Source organism: Castor canadensis, chromosome 7 (assembly GCF_047511655.1).
Source record: "Castor canadensis chromosome 7, mCasCan1.hap1v2, whole genome shotgun sequence".
In the NCBI taxonomy this organism is placed as follows: Eukaryota; Metazoa; Chordata; class Mammalia; order Rodentia; family Castoridae; genus Castor; species Castor canadensis.
The window spans coordinates 25,668,891-25,687,476 of NC_133392.1; the positions used below are offsets into that span (position 1 = coordinate 25,668,891).

Sequence of the window (18,586 nt, forward strand, 5' to 3'; positions counted from 1 at the left end):
TTTCTCTCTCTCTCTTTCTCTCTTTCTCAAGGAGGGTTTCTCCCTTGGGAACCTGAGGAAAAGCTCCAAGCCCATTACAGCTGTAAGGCAGGCAACCTGAGGAATTGGGGGCTAGCTGAGGGCTTATACCGGACTACGTGGGCAGAGCCAGACTTCAGTGCACCAAGGCTTTTTTTCCCTCTCAACTCTTGGCTCCTTCCCTCCTTAAACTCTCTTCCATTCAAGATCTGACCCACTTAGGAAGAGGTCCAAAACCAGTGGAAAGGAAAGTTTCTCTTCAAGTTCTAAGTGTTCTGGCTGGGGCAAACACTGGTGTCACCCAAAGGCTGGAGATTCAACTTCCTGACTCGTCCTGAGGCTCCAAAGGTGGCTAAGTCTCAGACCCCTCCAGCCATGTCTGAGGCAAACAGACAGCCATGTCTCTTACACTTCCTTCGTGGTTTCCATGGCCCGAGAGTGGAGGTCACTCTTCGCTTCCAGTGCTCCAGTACTGCCCTCGGGCAGGATCGACCTGGACAACAGTGATGACCAATATTCCCTTATGTGTTGAGCCTGGAAACTCTTTTCCCCTAATCCTCAGCCTCTCCTTCCCCTTTCTCAAGTAGTTTGGGATGTGTGTCCCCCTCCCACCTTTGCTCTAAATAGCAGTTGGCTTCCTTCTTCAGCAAGTTTGGGGGAAATCCCTGCAGACACCAGAAAGTGCTAGTCTCTAACTTAGGCTTAACTGTCTTTGTCAAGCATCAGGTCAGCTGGTTAAAAGGTTCTGCAGCCTGCCCTCAGAAAAAGAAAAAAAAAAAAAAAAGCAGTTAAAAGGTAGAGACCTCAGGGTCTTCTCCATTTTTGCCCCTTACTGCAGCAAGAGCCTTCAGACACTCCCTCTCTTTTCATAGAAAATATATGTCTCACAGGATATATAGGGGGACAGAAGTCTACCTCATCAGGAGTTCCCATCCATGCCTCTGCAGGGGTCCTCTCTCTGGCCATGTAAACCCTCTTGGTTACCTTGATAGAGTTATTTTTAAATTACAAACCTTCAGCTGGTAGAGGAGAACCAGGTACCTGGGTCACAGGGCAAACAGGCAAGTCAAAATAATAGATAAGAAATTGGTCAGGGGCTTTCAGATAAGAAATTGCAGGGAGGTGGCTGCAACCAGAAAACCTAAATGTCTTCAGCAACCTTAGCCACAGGTGGCAGTGGCAGGACAGCACTGGGAGAGAGTGATGCCCTCTCCCATGTAGAGTTTCTCCTCATCTGGGGACGCCTAGGTAAGAGGAGAAACCTCTGTTAAGGTGACCAATTTTCCCTTTTTAGATGGGAAATCAAGTCTCAAGGATACAGGAAGGATCCCCCCCAGCTGCTTATTAAAACATTGGAAAGACCTTGATCCAGAAAGTCTTCAATGAAAGCAACTCAAGTTTTACTCCACCCAGGCTTGGCCACAGTATTTGGGAGATGAGGAAAGATGGCCAGAGGAGGGAGCATTAATTAGAATACCATTCTTCAATTAGATATGTTCTGTAAAAAGGAGGGAAAGTGGACTGAAGTGCCATATGTTCAACGGTTCTTTTTCTAAGAGACCACCCAGAATGACTGAGCATATACAGGGTAGATACCCAGACCATGGTGACCCTTTGTAAAAAAGCCCCCAAACTCCCTTGAGGAACCAGAGCCAAAAAAAACCATCTGATGCTCCATCAACTCCACCCTCCCCCCCTCCTCTTACCCAGCTACCTCTCACACCCAACATCATCCCACAGGACTCTACCCCTTCCAATTAATCCCTGGAGGGGATAGGGCTCATGTTCCTTTTAGAGTATGTGAACTTAAAGAAATAAAAAAGGATTTAAGAAATTACACAGAAAACCCAGATCAGTACATCCAGGCATTCAGAGAAGTCAGCCAAAACTTTAAACTGACCTAGAAAGATGTAATGCTATTGCTGTCTCAGATCCTTACTGCTCTGAAGAAACAGGAGGTACTAGATCAGGCAGCCAAAGCTGGAGACGATTATCACTTAGATAAACATGGCTCTACAGTCCTATCTCAGACTGGGCCCTTTCAGGAGGAGGAGGGGGAAGGAGGAAAAAGGAAGACAAAGACACTGGATACCTAAAAGAGAACCCCAATTCCCAATTTCAACAGGTCATCAGGCAGTGCCTAAGTATGACCCTAAGTGGGACCCTGAAAATAACAAGGATAAATGGACCCATAACCACTTCATCCACTACATTCTTGAGGGTCTATGGAGAGCTAAGATCAAACCACTTAATTACTCCCAAGTCACAGCTGTACAGCAAGGACCCTTAGAAACCCCAGTAGTTTTCCTACAGTAACCTAAGGATGCTTTACAAAAGCATACCAACATTGTGCCAGAGTCACAAGAGGAGGAAATTGTCCTAAAAGATAAACTTCTAACACAGACAGCCCCAGATATCTGTAAAAAACTTCAGAAAATGGTGGCTGAAGGGAGCAGAGATCTAGACCAATTGGTCCATGTAGCCACATCTGTATACTAGAACAGGAACTTAGAAAAAGAAAAGAAGGACCTGGAGAGGGAAAAGAGAAAGGATAAATGGCAGGAGGCTCTGATCGCAACACTCAGTGAGGGTTCACTGGGGGAAAGTCCAAACCTGGGGACATGCTTTCAATGTGGACAGGCAGGCCATTTTAGGAGGGAGTACCCCCAGAGAAAGCTATCTCTGGGACCCTGCCCCATTTGTAGAGGAAAACATTGGAAGGCACACTGTCCTCAGTTAAGCCTCCCACCCAATAAGGAGTCCTGGGGCCTCCCATCCAGGCTCCTGTAACTACTGTAAAAGCAAAGGAGCCTGGAGTTATACTTACTATTGAAAAGCCTCCTTATTGATACTGGAGCCAACATCTCAGCTATTCCTTTCTCTCCCAGACCTAGGTCCTCCAAAAAAATTACTGTTCAGGGCATTTCAGGCCAGCCTCTAAAGCATTATTTCACTCAACCTCTAGCCTGCTCCTGGGGAGATTTCCACTTCTGTCACTCCTTTTTAATTGTCCCAGAAACCCCCACTGCTCTGCTAGGGCAAGACCCTCTATCCAAATTGGGTGTACAGCTACTTTTACCCCCAGGAGAGTACTTTTGCTTGCCCTGATAGAGGAATGAGGAGACCCCACAGTGTGGACAAATGGACACACTGTGGGACGGGCACAAACAATGGTCCCAGTCTTAATTTATCTCAATGACCCCTCTTGGTTTCCCCATCAAAAACAATACCCTTTAAAACCAAAAGTTAAGGAGGGGCTAATTCCCATAATCAAAGATGTAAAGAGACAGGGACTGCTAATAGAGTGCTCCAGCCCATATAATACTCCTATTCTCAGTGTCAGGAAAGGTCCTAACAAATGGAGACTAGTCCAGGATCGCCACCTGATCAATGAAGCAGTAGTGCCTCTCCACCCTGAAGTTCTAAATCCCTATATGCTTTTAGCCCAAATACCTCCAGGTACCACTTACTACTCTGTCCTGGACTTAAAGGATGCCTTCTTTTATATTCCCTTACATCCTAAAAGTCAACCTATCTTTGTCTTTGAGGACCCCACAAGAAAGTCTAGACAAGTCACCTGGACTGTCCTCTCCCAGGGATTCAGAGACAGTCCTCATCTCTTTGGTTTGGCTCTAACCCAAGACTTGGCAGAATAGCAATATCCACAAGCTACTCTGCTACAATAGGTAGATGACCTCCCAATCTATAGACCAACTGAGCCTGTCATGTCATGAGCTACTGAATCCTTAAACTTCCTACCCGATAGGGGATATAAAATCTCTAAAAAAAAAAAAAAAGGCCCAATTGTGTCAGTCTAGGGTTACATATTTAGGTCTTATCCTGAAAAAAGAAATGAGGGCTTTAGTAGAAGATAGAATCCATACAATCCTGATGTTTCCTCTACCTAAAACTCTAAAGCAATTGAGGGCCTTTGGGGGGTGACAAGCTACTGTAGAATTTGGATCCTGGGATATACAGATCTAGTCAGGCCCCTATTTCAAATCCTTAAGGAAGCACAGAAAGATCCCCAGCCCTTTATTGAGTGGGATGGTAAGTCAGAAAATGCATTCCACCAGTTAAAAACGGCCTTTATGACAGCTCCAGCCCTGGGTCTCCCAGTACAAGACAAGTTTCAATTATATGTCTATGAAAAGGGAGGAGTGGCCCTGGGAGTGCTGACTCAGCTCCAGGGCATCACTCCCCAGCCAGTAGGATACTTAAGCAAAGAATTAGATCAGATAGCCAAGGGATGGCCAGGATGTCTTACAGCAGTGGCTGTAGTCAGTCTTCTAGTACCTGAAGCTCAAAAACTTATCCTAAACCACCTAAAGATTTATACCCCACACAACCTAGGGAGAATTTTAAACTCAAAAGGAGAACTTTGGCTATCTGACAGCCATCTACTTAAATACCAGGCCCAGCTTCTAGACAGGGCAGAGATAACTTTAAGGGCCTGTCAGAGCCTAAATCCTACAACCCTTCTACCAGAGGCAGAGGGAAATCCTTAACACTCATGTGAGAAGGTACATATGGAAAATTATGCTGCCCAACCTGAGTTAACTGATCAGCCCTTAAAAAACCCGGATCTAGAATTATACACTAATGGCAGTTCCTTTGTCAAAAATGGTGTCAGACATGTAGGGTTTGCAGTTGTAACAGAATTTGGCACCCTCAGATCAGGTCCCCTTCCTCCTAATACTAGTGCTCAATGGCAAAATTAATGGCACTAACAAAACCCTTAAAACTGTCAAAAGAACAGAAAGTCAACATCTATACAGATTCTAAGTATGCCTTCCTGATCCTGCATGCTCAAACAGCCATCTGTAAGAAAAGGGGAATGCTAACTACAACAGGAACAACTTCCCATAGAGGTAAGAGGGAAGTTACTCTAATAGTTTTAGGGATAACCGCATTAATTGTAGCCCTAGCTGGAATAAGCTATGGGGTGATTACCAATCACGTAACTGCAAAAAACCTAACCAAAATAGTAGAGGGCACCTTAGACCAGATAGGCCTTGCCATTAAGGACATGCAAAGGTCTTTGTCGTCCCTTGCCTGTATGGTAATGGACCACAGCCTGGCCCTAGATTTTATTTTGGCTAAACAAGGAGGGGTATGTCCCATCGCCAATACTTTCTGTTACACATATATAAACACTTCAGGCAGTGTAGAGGAACGTGCAGACTACATTCTCCAACAGGCGAAGTGGCTCCAGGAACAATTTCTTGAAACTCAGGTTTCTATACAGGTATGGGACCAGATAAAATCCTGGCTCTCCTCCAGGACTTGGTTCCTACCCTTTCTGGAGCCTATAGTTGCTATTATTCTCTTGCTTATGTTTGGGCCTTGCATTTTAAACTTACTTGTCATGTTTGTTTTCTCTCTCCTAGAATCCAACAAAGTACAAATGCCCCTGATGGAGATGAAAACAACCTACTATGGTGGTTCCCTTGACAACCCCTCCTGTGGTCAGCCCTGATGCTGCTGGCCCCTTCATCACCCCCTATCAGCAGGAAGCAGTTACTGAACAGACTTCATTGTCCCTATGCCTAACAGCAGTTAGGGCAACCATTGAGAGGGGGGATTGAAGGATGGACTGCAGGAGGTCCCAAAAGGTGATAAGTGGTCAAGGAGACACCTCTCCTTCCCAGGAAACTTCTGTGTGCACCTGAGAGACATCTCCATCCTGGGGCAATATACAAAAAGGGCTATAAAAACCCAATTTCCAACCTGACCACTGGTTTCCGGGTTCCCCTGCATACCCCACCATGCACTCTTTCTCCTGTCTGCTCTACAAATAAAATCTTGAGACCTCTGCTGCTGGAGTCTGCCTGTGCTTTCATTCTCAGAGTGGGCTCAAGAACCCTTAGCACCTGAAATTTCTGCTTGGGTCATCTGTGCATCACCAGGGCCTTTTGCATGCTAGGCAAGGGCTCTATCAATGAACTACATCTCCAGACTCCTTGCAGATTTGTTTGTTTTGTTTTGTGGTATTGGTGTTTTAACTGAGGGCATCACACTTGATAGGCTCTACCTCTTGAGTCATTTGGGTTTTCTCAAGATGGTCTCTCCAACTATTTGCCCAGGTTGGCCTCGAACCGCAATGCTCCTGATCTCTCCCTCCTGAGTAGCTGAGATTTGAGGCTTGAGCCACCAGCACCAGGCTCCTTGCAGTTTTTTGTTTGTTGTGTTTGTTTTGAGATACAAGGGATTGAATCTACCACTTCAGCCATATCCCCAGCCCTCCGCCTTTTTTATGTTTAAATTCTTTGATGAAACAGTAATGAAGATTAAATACCTAGGATTTCTCTTATGTTAAAATGAAAGTGTAAAATTTAAAATTGGGCAATCCTATTCTGGGACCCAAAATTCGTGAAATTCCCAAAGTTGAGAATTGGTCTCAAACCCTCTTCCCTTAGAATACAATGCGGACCAGACCAACCCACCCACTGGAGGTGACAGGAGAGACGCTCGCGAGTGACTTGTTGACGCACGCAACAGCTGACACCATTACACACAGAGCAACCACGGACACAGAAAGAGGCAGGGCCAAGCGAAGCCCGCTCCTTCTCGCGAGATCCTACCCGCGAACTGGCTGCAGCTGACCTTCAGTCAACCCGCAAAGCTTTTAGGAGCGGCAGCCCAGGGAGCGGAGCCAATGGGCGGTCGCGTTACAGTTCCTGGTTACCGAAGGGTGGCCAAAGATGAAGCCGGCTGGCCATTGGCGGCGGCCCTTGGGCACCTGGCTCCACACTCGACTGGAAATGCGCCAGGAGCCGCCGTGGCCTGGCGGGTGGGCCGGTGGATCGCGGCACAGACGGACCGCTCGCTGGGAGCCGGGGCGCTGGGGCAGCCGAGGGTGGGCGTCCGGGGGCCGTTTGTGAAGTCAGCTGTTCGCAGCTGCCTCTGAGGGTGCGGCCAGCACGTGGCGGGCTTCCCACTAACTCGGAAGGGCCGCGCAGGGCCTAGGGGATTGCTATGCACTGTTTAGAACTAGTTATCCCGGGGTTTTCCTCCCCAGCCAATCTGAAGATAAGTACAGGAAACCAGACTATTGGGGCAGGGGTCGGCAGCCCCCTGACTCTGATGTGTCTCGGATGCGATCTCCAGCCATTTCTGCCAGAATCGTAAGGTCTCGCTTCCCATGGAGGAGATGTGATGATAAAAAACGGTGACTCCCACTGAGCCGTGGAAACGCACTGAAGATGTCATCAGTATTTCTAGTGAACTGAATGATTTGGGCTTCATGGCATTTAACCATATCCTGCTGTGTGCCCAGCATGGGATTTGGAGAAAACATTCTAAGAGGTTAGAGACTGGGAGACCAAACAAGAAGTCCCTCAGTCAGCTAGCTTTAGTGATTGGGATATGGTCGTCAATGGTAACAGGAATAAGAGAAGGAGTGAAATTAACTTGGCGATGGAAAGAATAAAGAATTGAAAGTTTCTCTGTTCAGAAACCAGAAGACAAGAAACCTCAGAAGACATTTCTTGAAATGACCGCTAAATATCTTAGTGAAAATTGCTGATGAGCAGTTAGAAATCTAGGTTAAAGTGTAGTTTCACAAGAGATGATAGTTTGGGTGTTTTCAGCAAAGACTGTAGTAGAACCATCAGAGTTATGTTTTGAGTATTGTAAGGTGGGAATGTGTTCACATTGCTGTAGGAGGGCCTTGAGACGTTATTAGGCCATGATGGCAAATCAGAGATGAGCCAATGAGATTGTAAGAGTATTTGGTAAAATGAAAGCATGTTGTTGGTCATATCAGTGAAGTAAAATATCAGACATAGCTTCACTGCTGACTCTTGTTCCCTTCAGAGTCCATAGTCATAGGCCTCATGGTTGTTTTGAAAGTAAAGACGGAGGAAACCTTGATAGTTCTTTGCATCAAGGAAGAAGGCTGACACTGCGGGATCTTCCCTCATGGCTGTCATCCACTGCTTAAGTTTTGGAGTGTGGGAGACACACCTGTAGCAGGAAGAAAGAAAGGTGTGAGCATGGCAATCTCCCATATATCACCATCACAGCACTTGCAGTGCGTCAACTGCACTTGTATTTTCCCCTAACCTTTTAAAAGATGTTTTTAAAATGCCTGTAATCATAGAGTATTAGATTTGAAAGTTTACATAGAAGTCTTTTACAAAAAAGTAATGTTAGGTGAGAGTGAAGTTACTCATTTAGTATGAGAACTTGTCCAGCCAGGTGTGGTGATACATGCCTATAAACCCAGCACTCTGGAGGCTGAGGAGGGACAAGCATAACTTGAGACCAGGTTGGGCTGCGTAGCAAGAATCTCTCTCAAAAACTAATTAAATAAAAAGTAAACTAGTCCAAACTGAGAGAATGATAACTTTAAGAGTTGAAAGGCAACTAAGAATGTTAGTAATTTTTTATCATTGGATGTGACTTAACAGTAACTGAAAAGGTCTAATCTCTAAGAAGTGAGAATAAGCCAAGGTTGTTGTCTGCCAAGTTCAAAAGTGCGAAAAATAGTGCGAAGTCTTACTAGTAAATGGAGGTAACCCTGATCATAGAGTGCTGCAACAGTATACATCCTTCTGGGTTTTTTTAATTTTACCACTGAAGGAGTAAATTTTAAAATGTTTTACTCCATTTCACAAATCTCCAGTGATGGGGAGGAGTAGTAAATGTAGGTGCAGGACCCTCCTGTCCACTTGTTCACATTCATACCAATTGTATGAAATATTTTAACTTTTGTTCAGATAAATATTGCCCTAAGTTATGCAGAAATATTCAAATGTCTTACTCAGTTAGCTCCCATGGTTCCAGCTGTTCAAACCAGGGCCAGATGAGGTAATCAATCATAGAGACAGAATTTCCACCAAAGAAGGTTGTCTTCTTATTAGTCAGAACCTAAATATTAAGCAGCACAAGAATACTGATTATTTGTGCACCTAGTAAGAATAGTCATTAGAAATGAGAGCAAATTAAGCAGAACAGGTGTAAGCAACAACTTTTACATTCATGTTAGGCTTTTCTCTTGGATCACAAAGGTCAAATAGTTTTTAAATCTGTTGGACTAGCCTAAAGTGAAATAATCAACAAAATAAACTAGAAAATGGAAAAAGATAAAACAAGCTGCAAAGGACATCTCTAATACAAAGGACTGGTATTCATGATAAAGAATTCCTGAGAAGAAACATGGCAGAGTACCCAAGGGCAGGAAGATGGCAGATGCAGCCATGGACAGGAATGAGTGTGGGAAGCAGCAGCCAGTGTTGCTGCCTGTGTCCTGCATCCACATCATCATGAAAAGCTCCCCCGAGGTGTCCAGCATCAACCAGAGGGTCTGGTGCACACCGCCAAGGCCATGGAGCTCTTTGTTCAATAGCTAGTGGTGTATTCCTACAGATGTGGCAGTGGAAAGGAAAAGAAAGCACTGGCTTACTGTGACTTGGCAAATACTGCAGGGGAATTGGAAACTTTTAAGTTAATTGTAGACATATTACCAAAGAAGATTTTAGTAAGAAGTACTTGAAAATGCTTAGAGAGAAGGGGAAGAGGAGAATGATATTGATGAAAGTGACAATAAAGTCAATTTCCTAAAGTGAGTCCTAAACCAAAAAAGTGCTGTAAAAATCAGCCTAGTCAGGTTGGGTATGGTGGTACATATCTGTAATTCCAGTTACTCGGGAGGCCAAGATAAGGAATATCACGGTTGGAGGCCAGCTCAGGCAAAAAGTTGGCGAGTCCCCCATCCCAACCAGTAGCAGGGCATGGTAGCACATGCCTGTCTACTGAGAGGTGTGGGTAGGAAGATCTCAGTCCAAGCATATACAAGACTGGGATTGATCCCGAGCACAACAAAGCAGCAAACCCACTTTTATTCCCAGAGTGAAACACCAAGTCAAAGTATCAAATAAATGAAATACTACCTCTGCAAAAGGATATTGTTGTTTATTTGGTGGTACTGGGGTTTGAGCTCAGAACCTTGTGCTTACTAGGCAGTCACTCTACCACTCGGGTCATACTCCCAACCCAAGAATATTGTTCTTTAAAATTTTTTGTATATGAAAGATTATTATCTTTCTGTTGCTTAAACTCCCCAGTAATCATTTTTACTGTCTGCAAGAGCAAACCATTAAGCCTCCTTTTTTTGTTCACATAGGGTGAATGTTTGACTCCTGTCTTCTCAGTGTTTCTGTTTTTAAAAAGGGGGAGGAGAGCTGAGAATGTAGCTCAAGTGGTAGAGAGCTTGTACAAGGCCCCAGGTTCGATCCCCAGAACTGGAAAAAAGTTATTTACATTCAGTAAAACCACCCTTTTTGGTGTTAAGTCTGTGAAATTTGAGAAATGCATACTTCAGTTTATTTCATTGACACTGGGTCTTACTATGTTGCCCAGGCTGGCCTCAAACTCTCAATTCTCTTGCCTCAGCCTCCCAAGTAGCGAGGATTATAAGGGGACAACACAGCCAGGTGCTGGCGGCTCATGCCTGTAATCTTAGCTATTGTACTCAGGAGGATCAAAGCCAGTCCAGACAAATAGTTCCTGAGACCCTACCCTGAAAATACCCAAGACAAAAAAGGGCTGGCCTAGTGATTCAAGTGGTAGAGTGCCTGCTTAGTAAGTTTGAGTTCCTGAGTTCAGATCCCCAGTTCTTGTAACCAGTCAATATACAGAGCTGTCCCATCACCCAACATACTCCCCTGTGCTGCTTGTACTTAGTCTGTTCCCTAACCCCTGGCAAGCACTGACATTTCTGTCACTTTATTTTTTAAAAAATTGTTTTTAAAATACTAAAAAAATCTAAAAATGAAAAAAGAAAAATAGTAAACAATCCATTAGAAAAATAAGTAAGACTTACCCTGCACAAAAAAGAGTGTTCATATGGCCAATGATCGTTTGGAAAAAAAATGACTGCATTAGTCATCAGGGAAGTGAAACTAAAACCAAAATGCAATCCCACTCTACACCCATCAGAATGGCTAAAATCAACAAATTAGAAAGGGTGTGGAACACTGCTGATTGCTGTGTAAATTGGTACAATCAGGTTTTCACACTGCCCCTCTAGAACCCAGCAATTCTACTTGGAAATTCAGGTTCACCAAAAGATGTGGCTATAAGTGTACACTGCAGCACTATTTGACATAGTCCAGATGTGAAAATGTTTATTGTCCAGAGTAGAATGGAGAAATGTGGTACAGTCAAACTGTGGAACACTATAGGAAGAACAGGAGAGAACTACACAGAACATAGATAAAACTCACATCCTAGTATTAAGTGAAAGAAATCAGACCCAAAGGAGTGACTATTACATGATTCTATTTGTACAGAGTCCAAAACCAGCCCAAACTAATATTCTGTTCCTTGATATGGGAGCTGGTACCATGACATGACTGCATTCACTTTGAAAATTTGTTAAGTTGCATTCTTGAGGTTCTTTGCTCGCACTTTGTCAATTATAAGCATACTTAAAATACACTGGAAATTGGCTGAATTAACTGTTAAACAGATGTCAATTGTTTGAAAACCACAAATAGGTTGTTTCTGAAATTTAAGATGAATTGATATTAAGAATTTTGCCAAAGAGGAAAATTGAGAACATTATCTGGCTAATTAAAACAGCACCAAACCAATATGCCCTTTATAAATAACGTCCATTGTTTTACTCAGGGCCCATGAAGCACTATGCATTGTGGATTGGTTGTTTGTATCTACGTGATGTTTCTTTCTACCAATCTTAATTTCAGCTTCCACACTGCCCAGTAAATTACAACAGCTGATTCAAGAAGAAATAGAAAACTCCCCAAATCAATTACCAGCAAAGAAGTAGAACTGGTAAAGAAACATCTCCTGTAAAAGACATGCGGCTCAACTGCTTTATTGAAAATGCCAGTCACTATGGAATCATTTTAGAGATTAGAAAAATGAGGAAAATTAAGAGATTAGAATATCCTTGATACCAAATATAAAGATACCAAATGAAGACAGTAAATTATGGGTCCTTCCCATCTATGAACACATACACAGAAACCCTTTATCTATTTACTAGCTCTACAATACATATGAAAATTCATTGAGAGCAAGTAGATTTTATCCCAGTAACACTAGAACAGCCGTTCTAGAGGGAGAATTGATAACGCTAGACACAGCATATTAAAAGGAAAAATTATAATTATATAATTTCAGTAAACGAAATAGATGCCAAACAAATTCATTACTAGTGAATGTTTGATTTTGGGGAAGAGAGTTGGGTTTTTTTGTTTGTTTTTTGTGGTACTGGGGTTGAACTCAGGACTTTAGCAGGTGCTTTCCCACTTAAGCCATACCACCAGCCCTTTTTGCTTTAGTTATTTTTCAGATAAGGGCTTTCATTTTTTCCCCAGGCCAGTTTCCCACTGCTTTCCTCCTACCTCCCCCTCCCACACTGCTAAGATTACAAATATGTACCACCAAGCCTGGTCCTTTGACATTATTTCTAATTGAGAAATAGAAATATAAAGAAAAGAGTAGAAGGAAAAAGAAGGTAGATATAGGGTATCATTTGCTATAATAAAAGCTGGAAGAAATAATTACCTCCTCTAACTTGCTGAATTCCTTCCGCAATTCTTCTTTTATGCCAGCACACTCTTCTTTATTTTGTGTACTATCATTAAACTTTCTTACAAAGTTTACCATCAGAGATGACACCTAGATGGAGATTATGACAGTTTATCATTTGAGGCCGACATCGGCTCCCTTACTTAATAACATGAGTCCTGCCATTAGGGTGTTCGGGTATTACAGAAACATCAATGGCGCACCACGTCCCTTTGTTCACAGAAGCCATGGACTGGTTATAGAAACACTTTTGTAGCCTAAGATGTGATGTTGATCAGGATTTTAAAAGTTGAAGATAACAGAGCACACTTTGGAAAATTTGAACCAGAAATTACTTAATGACACACGGAGGGGCTCATAGAATTGTTGGGATGCTGAACAGAAACTCTTGGAACTAAAACAGGACATTCTAAATCATCCTGACAACCAGTCTAATTGGAAGTGCCCCTGCTGCCAGCACCAGCTGAGCACTAATGCCAAAGTTTATGCTGTTACTCAGGTAACCAGTACTGTCACTGACCACAATGTTGTTTGCTTCTCTGGAACTTAATCTTATGCCCACCCCTACTCCTGAAAGCCAGAAGTTCTGCCGCCCCTGTCACCAACAGCACCCAACCAATGACCCACACCAAGCCTGGTCCCTCACACTGCTCTTATCTCAATCCAAGATTACCACGAGTGTGTGTGGCAGGAAAGGCCTAGATCACAGACCTTGACCCAGCTGCAAAGGGAGCTGGGAAAGAGTTTTTCTCAGTGAACACAAGAAGACAATTCAAAAGGAGCCAAATATCTGAAAACCTGACAGGTGTAGTGTCAGATGCTTTAATGTTGTGGAAGAGGTGTTTGTATATTTTGATATTTTTTATCCTTGAGATCACTTCAGTGTAGAAGCCCACCCACCCTGTGTAAAACAGAAGAATAGCGTGAAATCTTGTCCAGATCAAGACAGCTTTCTCGTTGGAACTGAAAGCTTGCAGGCAGCTTTTCTGTCCACATTTCCATCTCTGCCTACCTAGTCTTTCATCCTTGCTGTGCCTTCAGTTTTATTTCACATTACTTTCCATAAATCAGTTTCCTTTGTGATACTCTTCATTTCTGCTTCCCTGCAAAATGTATTTTTATATGGGCTTGATTTTTCAAGTCTCCAATGCTATGTAAGCTTAACACCTTTACTTTCTTAGTCCCTATGTCTTGCTTCTAAATTCCCAGGAGGGAAGATTAGCTATGGATAGCAAGGGAGGAGTGGGATGCTTTTGTGGTCCAATGAGCTGTGGCCAGGAGGGTAGGATCACATGGTACCAGACCACCTTCTTCCTGAAGGTGAATGGGAAATATTGATGGCATCTCCAGTTCTATGTTTTGTGCTTGTTTTCTTTCTGGACAGTACATTTCTTGTAAATACCATATATCCTTTCTATCACTGGCAGCAGCCACTTGCACTGTTCTTTTACCAGCATCCTATTAAGACAGATGACTCTCTCTTCCTTCCCATCCCTTTGCAAGAGCTCACAAAACAATATGCTCTCCCAATAACTCTCCCATCTTCTAGGTATTTTTTATAACCTATTTTGTTTATAGACAAAATATCCCTTTATACACTAACCATACTACCAAGGTAGTAAGTTTATAGGAATATAATTGTGCATTGTTATTCTTTGTGTTGCAACACACATCTGTTGTTCACTTCTTTGCTGATACTAATTGTTTGAACTGGTCCATATTGATGCTACTAAGATGCAAACACTTTTTTTCAGGAATGCCACTCAGTAAGTTCAGAGTACTGGACAACAGTCAATGCTCAATGATAAAAACTGTGACTGTGCCAACAAGAGCTAACACTGAGAAGGTACCGTGTGTCAGATGCTGCTCTAGTGTTTATAAGATAGGAACAACTATTACAGATTTTTATAAATGAACAACCAAGGTACTGAGAGGTAAAGTAATAAGTAACTTCCTTGGAGTTGCACAAGGTAAAATTGGCTGAGCTAGTCACAAACCTAGGCAGTGAACCAGTAACCACAACAAGCTTCCAAGTCAGGTATGGTCAAAAACACCTGTAATTCCAGTAATAGGGAGACTGAGGCAGAAGAATCAAGGCCAGCAGGTGCTACACAGTGACTTTGAGGCTAACCTGGGCTTATACTGAGACAACTATTAAAAAAACTAAAAAGGTGGGGGACAGCCCCTCACCTTCATGGAGTCCACATTCTTATTGCAATAAGCAGTCCAGAAGGCAGGCAATCACTAGGGCAGAGAGCCCTTGATGGGGAAAAGTGACCACATCTGAGATTATAGAGCTGGAGGACTGACCAGCGGGCAAGCTTCTGGGAGGTAGCAGTGTCAGAGCAGATGCCTGTGAGTAAACAAGGCCGAGATAGAAGAGAGAAGGCTCTTCTGCAAGAGCTGAGTGAATGTAGCGACTGTGGAGACAGAAGAGGACAGAGTCTCAGGAGAGGATGGAGCAGGAATAACTTTGGAGAAGTGAACAGGCACCAGGTCTTGGAAGGGCTTACAGGATGTGTCCTGCTGACAAGAGCACATTCCTGATTTCTTCTCCTCTCCCAAATCACTGAACCATCATAAATGACAGCACTGATTTAGCTTTTAAAACAAAACAAAAAGAAGAACAAAAGCTTTTTCAAATAGGGACTAACATTTCTGACACACACACCTTAGAGAATGACTCCAAGAGAATCTTTTGGCAAGCTTTCTCGTAAGGGTCATCTGGCCACAGCTTCTTCCCGGGATACACCTCATCCAGGTACTCACAGGTGATGACAGATTCATAGATCAATTGACCCTGACTGTTTTCCAGAACTGGCACCAGACCAAGAGGATTCTTCTTAAAGAACCAGTCAGGCTTATTTTTTAGGTTGATATTGATGATTTCATGCCTGAAAGGAACATATAAGACAAAGAAGAAAGCAAACCATGCATTTTAGGTACTTTATTATTTTTAACCTGGTTTTTAATAGAATTTTTTAATACTCTGGTGTTTTTTCTTGTATCTGTTTTCCCTATTTATTTATTTATTTGGTGGTAGGCAAGTGCTCTCCCACTTGAGCCACAACTCCAGCCCTATAACCTGGTTTTTGTTGTTGTTGTTTTGTTTTTGTTTTTTGAGACAACCTGGTATATAGCCCAGACTGGCCTCAAACTCAAGATCATCCTACTTCCAGATCCCAAGTGTTGGGATTACAAGTGTGAACCACCATACCCAGCTTACTTTCTGTACTTCTGAATAAATCCTAACTGGTCCAGCCATCCATTCAGTTAATCACACCCCAATTTTAATAGTCAATTCTGCCTTGATTCTCTCCATACCTGTTTATTTTAAGAATTTGACTATTTTAGATACCTCCTGCCAATTTGAACCATGCAGTATTTGTCTTCCTGTGTCTGACATATTTCACTTAAGAGTAATGTCCTCAAAATCCATCCATGTTGCCACATCTTGCACAATTTCCTTCTTTTAAAAGGTGGGATAGTATGTATACACCCCAGTTTCTTTATCTATCTGTCCAGGGACATTGGCACTGCACTATTGTGAACAGCATGACAATGGATGCAGGAGTGTTGATATCTCCTTGAGATCCCAACTTGAGGCAACTAATTAAATTGTGTCGACTCCCCACTATATGAGGATTCACATGACAAAATTCACTTCACTTTAATTCAGTTCAAAATGAATTGACTCAACTGAATTCATTTTGCCAATATGAACAAAAAATTTTTTGCTTTCCACAAGGATATTAAGGAATTCTCATATGTTGATATATTTTTTAAATGTTGTATGTTTAAAAAAACTACACAAAGTAATCCAAAAAAGGAAGAAAACAACTGAAGTCAGGCTACATTCAGATTGTAATCATATCTACCTTGTATCTAGCCTGAGTGAGTATAGAGGAAATAAAAGAAAGTGTGTTATAATTGTTAAAGAAAGGTCTGTATAATTGTCAAAGCTGGATCAGTGCCCAATAGAACAGATTACTCAAAAGTAATATACACCAACATCTTTTCTTTCCTATCCTTATGGTAAAATGATACCACTTTTCCTTTAGAAAACTCTCCTAAGTGAGAGGTAACTTTTTCAAACAAGTGTTCTGGAGGGAGGAAAATTGTATCCATTTGAACCTGACTCCAGCCCTGCTCTACTCCTTGACTTTCCTATTAGATGAGTACAAGAAATGCCTTTATTACATTTATAAACCAGTTTGAATCTCTGTTGGTTGCAATAAGAGTTCTGGGTAATCCAGCAAACACCAATTACAATGCATTAGATAAACATTACAAAATAGGGAATATTTTGTTCTGTGTTTAAAATTATACTTTCACCCAAATGAGATGTAAATCTTAGTGAAGTGATAGCAAATCCAAAAATATTTTGTTTTTCCTTTAGCATGAAGCTTCCATTGCTTTTAGAGAAATGCCTGCCTGCCTAGTTCTCCCCTTAGAAGACTAAAATTAGTTTACAAACTCTACATAAAAAATTCCTTGAGAATGGGATATTTTAAACTTCCACAGAGCCTTCTACGCCACAAGTATCTAATAAATAAATGTCTGTTCAAAAGATTCCCCGGGTCACTGGAAAGGAAGTGGTTCCAAGAGATCTTGAGCATCAGAGAAAAGCCAAGTGACTTGTCCATTGTGGACAGCACACAAGTCAACAACTGCTAGTTTCAGTAATGAGGTTTTCAAAAAGACTGACTTTCCAGGCATAGACACTTCCTCTATTTGTCAGCAGCAAAGACCCAATCTACAGGATGTGCATGGGGCAGTAGACACAGCCTCCGCTGGGAGGGTTCAGGTCTGAACTCTGTATGTAACTGAAGCAACTTACCACGGGGGAAGGGGTCATATACTCAGAATAACAGCAGGACAAGAAAGAGTGAAAGCGAAACACAGACTCCGGAATCTCCAGGATCCAGAGCTGACAGCTGTTGCCACTGGTCACGCATAATTTTACCTAAAGGTGATCACGACACCAGCTTTTCTGATCCATAAAATAATCTGAACAAACTGTCCTAGACTGCTTAAGAAAAGGGTTTGTAACTTGCTATGTCTCCACAAAAGGCTGAGAATTTTGTCCCTAAAAACGAAACAAAACCTCCGAGGGTCCAGTGCGTGATTCCCTGCCCGGACTCGCCCCGCAGCTGGCTCCCGGCTCCTCGGTCCTCACCCGATTCCCTTGGCCTTCAGGACCAGCAGGGTCCTCCGTGCGTATGGACAGAACCTCATGCTGTAGACGCGGATCTTGCCCTCCGGGACCGGCCCCGGGGGCGCGCTACCTGCGGGGGGGAAGAGAGGACGGTGACCGCCTGCAGAGTGGACGGGACCCCCTGGTCCCCCACCCCAGTCCCCGGATCCCGCCGCCTCCCGGGCTCGTTCCCGCCGGAGCAGCCTCTCCGGGGGCGCGAAGATCATTCCCAGATCGCAGCGGACAACCTCACCCTTCGCCAGGCTCCGGGCTGAGACCCCCGACATCACTGCGCAGTTGCAGCCCCGGCCCTCGAGTCCCCAGCTCTAGGGTGTGCAGCAGATTGAGGAAGGAGGTGGCCTGGCCTTCCCTCCTGGGTCTCCTGATAAAGCTCCCCCAGTCGCCTTAGCTCCGCCCAAAGTGCTTGCCGACCCCGCGCGGCCAACGTGCTTAAAGAGAACGCAGCGCTCAGGCAGCGGGGGGTGACAGGGACACGCGTGCAGTGCGTTTCCCACCCTCCGCCACCAGCCACCCGCGGCGCTGCAGCCTGAGCGCCTAGGGGGCCACGCGCTGGAGACTCCCACCCCCTGCGCCGCGACCCAGGGCCGGTCCTCCTCACCACACCGCGGGGGCTGTGGTGCCCTACCTCGTGCTGGCCAAGAGATGCGGCCACCGCGAGATCCACAGGAGAAACTCAAAATGCTCAGAACCACCCTACCGCAGCCACCGCAGGTGGTCTCCAGTCGCCACCTCACACCTGACCCTGACCTTGGACCTGACCTTCATACTTCCCACACCTGGCAAGGA

The 18,586-nt window shown here is 43.8% G+C and overlaps 1 protein-coding gene across 1 annotated transcript; it reads right to left on the minus strand.

Moving 5' to 3' along the window:
* Positions 1-7,748: 7,748 nt before the first annotated feature.
* Positions 7,749-18,192, minus strand: LOC109685104 (glutathione S-transferase omega-1-like). Its single transcript, XM_020161800.2, has 6 exons — positions 18,033-18,192; positions 17,762-17,870; positions 15,254-15,476; positions 12,559-12,672; positions 8,786-8,892; positions 7,749-7,986 (listed from the first exon to the last, which is right to left on the minus strand). Exons 1-6 carry the CDS (start codon positions 18,064-18,066, stop codon positions 7,833-7,835), a joined length of 741 nt encoding a protein of 246 aa, XP_020017389.1. The 5' UTR covers positions 18,067-18,192; the 3' UTR covers positions 7,749-7,832.
* Positions 18,193-18,586: the final 394 nt, after the last annotated feature.

Bases quoted from the DNA above. Each gene is read 5' to 3' on its own strand.
- LOC109685104 (XM_020161800.2), bottom strand. From the start codon at position 18,066: ATGTCGGGGGTCTCAGCCCGGAGCCTGGCGAAGG. The intron at 15,477-17,761 runs GTGAGGACCGAG...TGTTCCTTTCAG, and splicing joins CTGAAGGCCAAGGGAATCGG to GCATGAAATCATCAATATCA. The intron at 7,987-8,785 runs GTAAGACATTTG...TTCCTGCTACAG, and splicing joins GAACCATGGGAGCTAACTGA to GTGTGTCTCCCACACTCCAA.